Here is a 10,512-nt window from a genome sequence, read left to right on the forward strand (position 1 = left end):
AGAGAGAGAGAGAGAGAGAGAGAGTGAGAGTGAGAGTGAGAGTGAGAAAAATATCCTCAGTGTACAACATAAAACACCCAATCATGCATGCACAGCAGAATTAGACCGATACCCACTATTTATCAAAATCCAGAAAAGAGCTGTTAAATTCTACAACCACCTTAAAGGAAGTGATTAACAAATCTTCCATAAGAAAGCCAAAACCTACAGAGAAATATGTACAGACTCAGTGAGCATAGCCTTGATATTGAGAAAGGCCACCGAAGGCAGGCCTGACTCTCAAGAGAAGACAGGCTATGTGCACACTGCCCACTAAATGAGGTGGAAACTGAGCTGCACTTCCTAACCTCCTGCCAAATGTATGACCATATTAGAGCCACACAGATTACACAGAGCCACAAAGAATTTGAGCTCCCATATTTATTGGGTGAAATACCACGGTGTGCCATCACAGCAGCAAGATTTGTGACCTGTTGCCACAAGAAAAGAGCATTCAGTGAAGAACAAATACAACCCATATTTAAGTTTATTTATTTTCCCTTTTGTATTTTCACATCATTACAACACTGTATATAGACATAATATGACATTTGAAATGTCTTCCCATGCCAATAAAGCCCTTAAATTGAAATGTAATTGAGAGAGAGAGAGATAGAGAGAGAGAGAGAGAGAGAGAGAGAGAGAGAGAGAGAGAGAGAGAGAGAGAGAGAGAGAGAGAGAGAGAGAGATTTATAAAATGACTAATCACTCTCTAAATGGTAGGTCTGGAGTGTCAGTGTAATGTTTGGAGACTTGTTTGAAAGATGGTGCATGTTATCTGTGGAAGATAATGAGGACTGTTCTAGAAAGAGAGCTCTGAAAAAAGTGAACTCCCTCACCTCACCATATTGGAAAGGTTAGCTGTGTGTGTGTGTGTGTGTGTGTGTGTGTGTGTGTGTGTGTGTGTGTGTGTGTGTGTGTGTGTGTGTGTGTGTGTGTGTGTGTGTGTGTGTGTGTGTGTGTGTGTGTGTGTGTGTGTGTGTGTGTGTGTGTGTGTGTGTGTGTGTGTGTGTGTGTGTGTGTGTGTGTGTGTGTGTGTGTGTGTGTGTGTGTGTGTGTGAGAGAGACAAAGAGCGAGAGTGTGAAATCTGTGGTACCTGAGGCAAGAAAGTGTGTGTGTGCATACGTTCCTGTGAGTGTGTTTGTGTGACAGGCTGGCCAATACCTTGTCATCTAAAAGCCTTAAAAGAGAAATATAAATAAATAGTTATAAAAGTACTTCATTTATTTAAAAAAAGTAAAAACACTTGGCTGGAGTCAAAAACAACTGGCTTTCCTTCACAATGTCCTCCCACTTCTTAAGTCTCACAATGTCCTCCCCTTCTCCAGTCTCACAATGTCCTCCCACTTCTCCAGTCTCACAATGTCCTCCCACTTCTTAAGTCTCACAATGTCCTCCCCTTCTCCAGTCTCACAATGTCCTCCCACTTCTTAAGTCTCACAATGTCCTCCCCCTTCTCCAGTCTCACAATGTCCTCCCCTTCTCCAGTCTCACAATCTCCTCTCCCTTCTCCAGTCTCACAATGTCCTCCCCTTCTCCAGTCTCACAATCTCCTCTCCCTTCTCCAGTCTCACAATGTCCTCCCCCTTCTCCAGTCTCACAATGTCCTCCCCCTTCTCCAGTCTCACAATGTCCTCCCCTTCTCCAGTCTCACAATATCCTCCCCTTATCCAGTCTCACAATGTCCTCCCCCTTCTCCAGTCTCACAATGTTCTCCCCTTCTCCAGTCTCACAATCTCCTCTCCCTTCTCCAGTCTCACAATATCCTTCCCTTTCTCCAGTCTCACAATGTCCTCCCCTTCTCCAGTCTCACAATCTCCTCTCCCTTCTCCAGTCTCACAATATCCTTCCCTTTCTCCAGTCTCACAATGTCCTCCCCTTCTCCAGTCTCACAATGTCCTCCCCTTCTCCAGTATCACAATCTCCTCTCCCTTCTCCAGTCTCACAATATCCTTCCCTTTCTCCAGTCTCACAATGTCCTCTCCCTTCTCCAGTCTCACAATGTTCTCCCCCTTCTCCAGTCTCACAATCTCCTCTCCTTTCTCCAGTCTCACAATATCCTTCCCTTTCTCCAGTCTCACAATGTCCTCTCCCTTCTCCAGTCTCACAATGTTCTCCCCCTTCTCCAGTCTCACAATCTCCTCTCCCTTCTCCAGTCTCACAATATCCTTCCCTTTCTCCAGTCTCACAATGTCCTCTCCCTTCTCCAGTCTCACAATGTCCTCTCCCTTCTCCAGTCTCACAATCTCCTCTCCCTTCTCCAGTCTCACAATATCCTTCCCTTTCTCCAGTCTCACAATGTCCTCTCCCTTCTCCAGTCTCACAATATCCTCTCCTTTCTCCAGTCTCACAATATCCTTCCCTTTCTCCAGTCTCACAATATCCTCTCCCTTCTCCAGTCTCACAATATCCTTCTCCAGTCTCACAATGTCCTCCTCCTTCTCCAGTCTCACAATGTCGTCCTTTTTCTCCAGTCTCACAATGTCCTCTCCCTTCTCCAGTCTCACAAAGCTTGAGTCAGTGAGACAAAGGAGGAGACACAACCAACTGCGTAGTTGTCATCGAGCTCACTTGAATTGAATTACTGTTCCACCTTCACCATGCCATAGTCCATACTGAACGAAAAGTCCCACATGACCACTTCCCCTCCAGATTCTGGAATACTGGCAGTGTGGTTAGTGGACTTCTGCTGCTGGTCTGCATCCCCAGGAATGGATTGATCACTGTCTGTTGATTCAGTCTATCCTGGAACCTCAGTCTTGACAAAGAATAGGGAGTAATTCCACTTTTGACACCAATTGTAACAGGCAGGCCGATACCTTGTCATCTAAAAGGCTTACAAGAGGAACTGAGAAATTGTAACGATTCTCGTCAGGTGCAGGAGAAGAGGACTAAAATGCAGCGTGGTAAGTGTTCGTCATATTTTAATAATAACCGAACACGACAAAATACAAAAATAACAAAGTGAAATATAACGAAAACCGAAACAGTCCTGAATGGTAACACAAAAACAGGAAACAAACACCCACAACCAAAATGGGGAAAACAGGCTACCTAAATATGATTCTCAATCAGAGACAACGAATGACAGCTGCCTCTGATTGAGAACCATATCAGGCCAGATATAGAAATACAACAACATAGAAAACAGAACATAGACTACCCACCCCAACTCACGCCCTGACCAACCTAACACAAAGACATGAAAAGAAACTAAGGTCAGAACGTGACAGAAATAAATATCTAGAAAAGTACTTATAAAACACACATGGCTGGAGGATGAAACAGATGTCTCTCCTTCACAGTGTATGTGGCATAGTAGTCTTCAATTACTCAGCACTCAAACATAAAGTTGTTGGCATGAATTGACAAGAAGAACAAGATGTGGGAATGTAAAGGCTAATTGTAATGCCCAATTCCCTCTCCCAAGCCTCTTGTGGTATCTTCCAACTACATTATAGCTCCCAAGTCTGCCTGTCTGTCTGCATAGACACAGTCGAAGTTCATTGAATCAAGGTGTCTGAAAACACATCATATAATCTTTATCACATTTGGTTCTGTCTGCCACTGGTGAGAACAAATAAAGGAGCAATCGATTTAGTCCAAGATTATTGACAAGCAGAGTATTACTGCACCGCTTGATAAAAATATATTTACGACAGTGACATGGAGGGCACCGAGCTAAGATTTTATATCACTCTGTAGGTGTCCAAATCAAAAAGTACAGACAGATCATCTTTCTATAATTTGGATGTAAATGAGATTGGCATGTGATTACATCTGCATTATGAAACTAATATTGTGATTATCTGTACATGTCACTGTCAGGTTATTATTATAAAGGAAGAGAGAGGAGAGGAAGACAGCCTGCTTTAATAATAGGTAAATATGCTAATCAAACTTTCACCAAATGCTCTCATGGTGATTTACAATAATAATAACATCAGACCAAAACCACACCTGTTACACATCTACAGCAATTGTCTGTTTTATACCCTCTCCTATTCCAATTGTATAATGATAGAATGCACACCCCATAGCAAACAAACAAACAAACTAACCACACCAATCAACCAACCAACCAACCAACCAACCACACAACTAACCACACCATCCATCCATCCATCCATCCATCCATCCATCCATCCATCCATCCATCCATCCATCCATCCATCCATCCATCCATCCATCCATCCATCCATCCATCCATCCATCCAACCAACCAACCAACCACTAGAACCAACCAAACCAACCAACCAACCAACCAAACTAACCAAACAACCACACTAATCACACCATCAACCAACCAACCACACAACTAACCACACTATCCATCCATCCATCCAACCAACCAACCAACCAACCAACCAACCACACCAACCAACCAACCACACCAACAAACAACACCAACCACACCAACCAACCAACCAACCACACCAACAAACAACACCAACCAACCACAGAGAGAGACCAAATAACAAGAAGGGAATTTACACAATAGCTCTTAGAGACACAGTTCAGTCATTACCCAGAGAGACACAGTTCAGTCATTACCCAGAGAGACACAGTTCAGTCATTACCCAGAGAGAGAGCAAGAGATAATTGTATTTGAACTCTCAGTGGCAAATAACTAATTTTGATACAGAGAAGGACTGCAGCGGCCTCCCGAGTGGCGCAGTGGTCTAAGGCTGTGCCACTAGAGATTCTGTGTTCGAGGCCAGGCTCTATCGCAGCCGGACGCGACCGGGAGACCCATGGGGCGGCGCACAATTGGCCCAGTGTCATCTGGATTAGGGGAGGGTTTGGCTGGCAGGGATGTCCTTGTCCCATCGTGCACTAGCGACTCCTGTGGCTGGCCAGGCGCAGTGCATGCTGACACGGTCGCCAGGTGTATAGTGTTTCCTCCGACACATTGGTGCGGCTGGCTTCCGGGTTAACTGGGAATTGTGTCAAGAAGCAGGGTTGGGTTGTGGTTGGGTTGTGTTTCAGAGGACACATGGCTCTTGACCTTCGCCTCTCCCGACTCTGTACGGGAGTTGCAGCGATGAGACAAGACTGTAACTACCAATTGGATACTACAAATTTGGGGAGAAAAAGGGGTAAAAAAGGAAAAGAAAGAAAAGGACTGCAGCATGCCAAAAGCTACTGCTCCAAAAGCTCCCGCTAAGGTCAGACATTTTACATCATTCTTTTTTTTAAAGAAACAAAACATCATCCCTGAACAGGTGAAAGGGGAGATGAGTTGTGCTCTGTCATGACGTTGGCCTGTGGGTAAGGTTTATGACCCCCCCATAAATACCTTTCTCCCCTCTCTCTTGACAATACTGAAGGACTCTTGAATAGCCTTTGTTAAACATAGAGAGTCTGGAAACATCAAACGGTGGGGGGAAAGGAACCATATTTCGGTAATAGACCCAGTTGAAAATATGCGTTGGTACTTAATGAATATGATGTCAGTTCGGTTGTCATCTGAGACTTTATGACTGATGACAGGACGACATAAACTGTATCTGGGAAAGTATACACATTCTAGTTATCAGATTCACATGGAATTGTTGTGCAATTTAAATGTTTGAATATGAAACTATTTGTGAAAATATTAAATGTAATTTTAGCTTCCAAATGAGAGAATTGGGTTTTCATAAGGTTAGAGCTCTGCTCAATCAGTGGCCCGCCCCTATGAAGAGACATGGGTTATAAACTATGAAACACACCCTTCTCTCCCTCCACTATATAAGCCCTTGACGAAAATGTAACCTTCTGTTCCGAGGACGATAGGACGACGGTCCATATGTTAAAAAGGACTAACATGTCAACTACAGAACTAAGCCAACCTCAGCGTGAGCTTTGGTTGTGAATGGTATGAACTTTGAACTCTTATTCACTGAAGAAGTGAGACATCCTAGTTGTTGAGTTAGCAACAGCAGCTGTAAACGTGGGCTAGGAAAGGACGGACGACGTATCCAGTCTAACACACAACGAAGATACTACAACGTATCCAATTTACCACCAGAGACATTCTTCCCGAGGACAGGAAGATCTCTGTTGGGCAACACGACCAGTATCCACAACCAACCTACCGAAGCGCAGCTCAGAGTAAATATTTATTGCGTTTTCCTTTTCCAAATGGGCGGTAATTTAGAATGCATAAGATACTGTATTTACGATAGCACAGCTTCTCCCTTTGTTCCTCAGTCTTCCCGCTCTTTCACTCAAACCCAACCCCCTCCCTTTGTGTAACCAGCCGTCATGTCGGCTCCGTCCACCAGGGACGTTTTCTGTATGACATAATTTGCATTCTGTGTATATGTAATTCTGTGTGATTAGTTAGGTATTTAGTAAATAAATAATTAAACCCAATTTTGTATTGCTGATTCAACTTGTTAGCCAGGGTTCGTGAAGATAACCATGAATTTACAACTTTCAGATATGACTGAAATAAGGTGACGATTAATATTGACTGCTATTGATGTAAAATATTACTAGGTCTTTCAGAGTTCATTCGGAAGATAACAGCTCTATAAACACTCTTTCGTGGTGCCCCGACTTTCTAGTTAATTACATTTACATGATTAGCTCAATCAGGTAATATTAATTACAGAGAAAGGATTTTATAGAATAGCATGTCATATCACTTAATCCGGCATAGCCAAAGACACGACAGCTGTGAGGAAGGCAGATAGCTTGCTTTGTTAATAGGTAAACACAGCCATTTGGGAAACAACGATATTGGCTATGGTAGCAACAATGCTTCTTTCTTCTCAACACTTTATGTACCAGGGACTGCCACCTAGGGTTTTCCTATGAGGATAACCTAAGTCATGGCTGGCTCTTGAAATTGTATTAAAGAGATGCCAGCTCACTAGCTGATAAACTGGCTGGCTAGCAGCAATCAACATACTGGGGGTTGAGAAACACTGGTGCACAAATTAATTGATTTATTGTGTCCCTTTTGGGTAATTGGTCTTGAATATTATCTCAAACACCACAGCATCACAAACAATTACAACCACCAACATCACATGTTGATAAACTATAATTTCAGATCATGGGATTTCTGGGATAAAGTGGGTCATAGTTTAAGGAACCTATGGCATCTCAGTTCATTAATAATCACAGATAGACAGGCGGAGAACCTATACACCAGGAGCTAATTGTGGTGGACAGCTTGGTCTAATGAGACTTTGGCCGGGATTCAATCCGAGGCGTACTGTAAAGCACTGTCGACCATGTTTGCGGAGATCACATTCACGGCAAATGCTGAAATGACCTTCGTTCCATGACCCTTCCATATTCTACTAATTCCCTACAGTAATTAGGAGGCGGCTGTTGTGAAGGGCCATGGCACCCCAACAGGACTCCAATTGCTTCCGATTACCTTAGCCTATGCCCCTTCCCTCCAAACCTGTTCTCACCTCTCCTACCCTTTTCACTCCTCTGTTTTCCCATAAAAGCATCATGCTCCTTCCTACACACTAGTGGTGGTTCATGCTTGGTGATGCCACAGGGCTGCCATTTTCTTTCCTTCCTTTGTGCCTGATATGAGAAAGTAAGTGCCTATGTATTATATTGTTAGATATGTACAGTAAGTAAATACTATATACACATGCTGTCTTAACTTTGCCCTATGTTATACTGTATCTCATTGTATATCCATGTCCCAAGTTTGATAATGTTTTATATAAAAAAAAATGTATTTCACCTTTATTTAACCAGGTAGGCCAGTTGAGAACAAGTTCTAATTTACAACTGCAACCAGGCCAAGATAAAGCAAAGCAGTGTGACAAAAAACAACACAGAGTTACACAAACAGCGCACTGTCCGACCGATCCCTGGATGATCAGAGGAGGGTGACGTGTGAGCCCAATAGATCAGCCGGTCACGGACAGCAGACGGAACGTACAGATGCCCAGCGGGACACTGGAGGGGAGCGGGCTCTGCACGTAACGCCTGCTCAATGTCCGCGTCCAGCTCCCACACTACCCGCGCCACCAGGCAGGAGGCCGGGAGTATGGAGGTAGGATCCATGGGCCGCTCCTCTGTGTCATACAGCCAGGACAGTGCGTCTGCCTTCACATTCTGGGAACCTGGTCTGTAAGAAAGGGTGAAAACAAAATGGGTGAAAAACATGGCCCACCTTGCCTGACGAGGATTCAGTCTCCTCGCTGCCCGGATGTACTTCAGGTTGCGGTGGTCAGTCCAGATGAGAAAAAGGTGTTTAGCCCCCTCAAGCCAATGTCTCCACGTCTTCAACGCCTTGACGACAGCCAACAGCTCCCGGTCCTCCACATCATAGTTTCGCTCTGCCGGGCTGAGCTTCTTCGAGAAGAAGGCACAGGGGCGGAGCTTCGGTGGCGTGCCCGAGCACTGAGAGAGCACGGCTCCTATCCCAGCCTCGGACGCGTCCACCTCCACTGTGAACTCCAAAGAGGGATCCGGATGGGCCAGCACGGGCGCCGACGTAAACAGAGCCCTTAGGTGACCAAAAGCCCTATCCGCCTCAGCCGACCACTGCAACCGAACCGGACCCCCCTTTAGCAGTGAGGTAATGGGAGCCGCTACCTGACCAAAACCCTGGATAAGCCTCCGGTAGTAATTGGCAAACCCTAGAAACCGCTGCACCTCCTTTACCGTGGTGGGAGTCGGCCAATTACGCATGGCTGAAATGCGGTCTCTCTTCATCTCCACCCCTGAGGTGGAAATGCGGTATCCTAGGAAGGAGACGGACTGCTGGAAGAACAGGCATTTCTCAGCCTTGACATACAGATCATGCTCCAACAGTCGACCAAGCACCTTGCACACCAAGGACACATGCTCAGCGCATGCAGCGGAGTATACCAGAATGTCATCGATATATACCACTACACCCTGCCCGTGCAGGTCCCTGAAAATCTCGTCCACAAAGGCTTGGAAGACTGATGGAGCATTCATCAACCCGTACGGCATGACGAGGTACTCATAATGCCCTGAGGTGGTACTGAACGCTGTCTTCCACTCGTCTCCCTCCCGGATACGCACCAGGTTGTAAGCGCTCCTGAGATCTAGTTTCGTGAAGAAGCGAGCCCCATGCATTGACTCAATCGCTGTGGCTATGAGAGGTAGCGGGTAACTGTACTTCACAGTGATCTGGTTTAGGGCTCGATAGTCAATACACGGGCGCAGACCTCCCTCCTTCTTCTTCACAAAAAATAAACTCGAAGAGGCGGGTGAAGTGGAGGACCGAATATACCCCTGACGCAGAGATTCGGAGACATATGTCTCCATAGCCACCGTCTCCACTTGTGACAGGGGATACACGTGACTCCTAGGAAGTGCGGCATCTACCTAGAGTTTATCGCACGATCCCCCCGACGATGGGGTGGTAATTGAGTCGCCTTCTTCTTGGAGAAGGCGAGAGCCAAATCGGAATATTCGGGGGGAATGCGCACGGTGGAGACCTGGTCTGGACTTTCCACCGTGGTAGCACCAACGGAAACCCCTAAACACCTCCCCGAGCACTCTCGTGACCACCCTGTGAGAGCCCTCCGTTGCCATGAAACAGTGGGGTCATGACAAGCTAACCAGAGTAGGCCTAGCACCACAGGAAACGCAGGAGAGTCAATGAGGAAGAGACTGATTCTCTCCTTGTGACCCCCTGCATCACCATGCCCAGGAGAGCGGTGGCCTCCCTAATTAATAAGGCGTGAACTGGGAAGGGCATAGCCACTGGAACAATGGGGATCCCTAAACTATGAGCGAATGATCTGTCTATGAAATTCCCAGCCGCGCCTGAATCGACGAGTGCCTTATGCTGGGAATGCGCGGAAAACTCAGGAAAAGTAACATGCAAAAACAGGTGTGCAACAGAGGGCTCTGGGTGAGAATGGTGCCGGCTCACCTGGGGTGAAGCCAGAGTGTCCTGCCTGCTGCCTCGACCCCCAGAGGAACCAACCCGACACCGACCGGCAGTGTGACCTCTGCGGCCACAGATAGTACACGTGAAGGAACCTCCTCCGGTCTCCCTGAGCGCAGCACCTCCCAGCTCCATGGGTATCGGAGCGGTGGTGCTGGGGGATGGAACCGACAGAACCCAATCTGGACGTCCGCGGGTGGCCAGCAGGTTATCTAGCCGAATGGACAGGTCCACCAGCTGGTCAAAGGTGAGGGTGGTGTTCTTGCAGGCCAACTCACAACGGACGTCCTCGTGTAAACTGCAGCGATAGTGGTTGATCAGGGCCCTGTCGTTCCATCCCGCGCCGGCAGCCAGGGTCCAAAAGGCCATTGCGAACTCCTGGGCGCTCCTCGTCTCCTGCCTCAGGTGGAAGAGACGTTCACCTTGAAGTGGTCCAGCGCTGCATCTCCTTCTCCCCACACAGTGTTGGCCCACTCCAGAGCTTCCCCGAGAGGCACGAGACGAGGGCGGACACCCTCTCACGGCCCGAGGGAGCCGGGTGAACGGTCGCCAGGTATAAATCCAGCTACAGCAGGAAACC

At 46.7% G+C, this 10,512-nt stretch overlaps 1 protein-coding gene across 1 annotated transcript in view; it reads right to left on the reverse strand.

Moving 5' to 3' along the window:
• Positions 1–10,301, reverse strand: part of LOC120019895 (prostaglandin E2 receptor EP4 subtype-like) — a 31,849-nt gene extending 21,548 nt beyond the window's left edge. Inside the window, exons 1-3 of the mRNA XM_038963306.1 lie at positions 10,105–10,301; positions 2,284–2,551; positions 1,934–2,241 (exon numbers count right to left, since the gene is read on the reverse strand). Coding sequence (XP_038819234.1) covers positions 1,934–2,241; positions 2,284–2,551; positions 10,105–10,301 — 773 coding nt within the window. The remainder of the gene's footprint in view (positions 1–1,933; positions 2,242–2,283; positions 2,552–10,104) is intronic.
• Between the last annotated feature and the right edge of the window lie 211 nt (positions 10,302–10,512).

The sequence above is a fragment of the Salvelinus namaycush genome, chromosome 25 (genome assembly GCF_016432855.1).
Source record: "Salvelinus namaycush isolate Seneca chromosome 25, SaNama_1.0, whole genome shotgun sequence".
In the NCBI taxonomy this organism is placed as follows: Eukaryota; Metazoa; Chordata; class Actinopteri; order Salmoniformes; family Salmonidae; genus Salvelinus; species Salvelinus namaycush.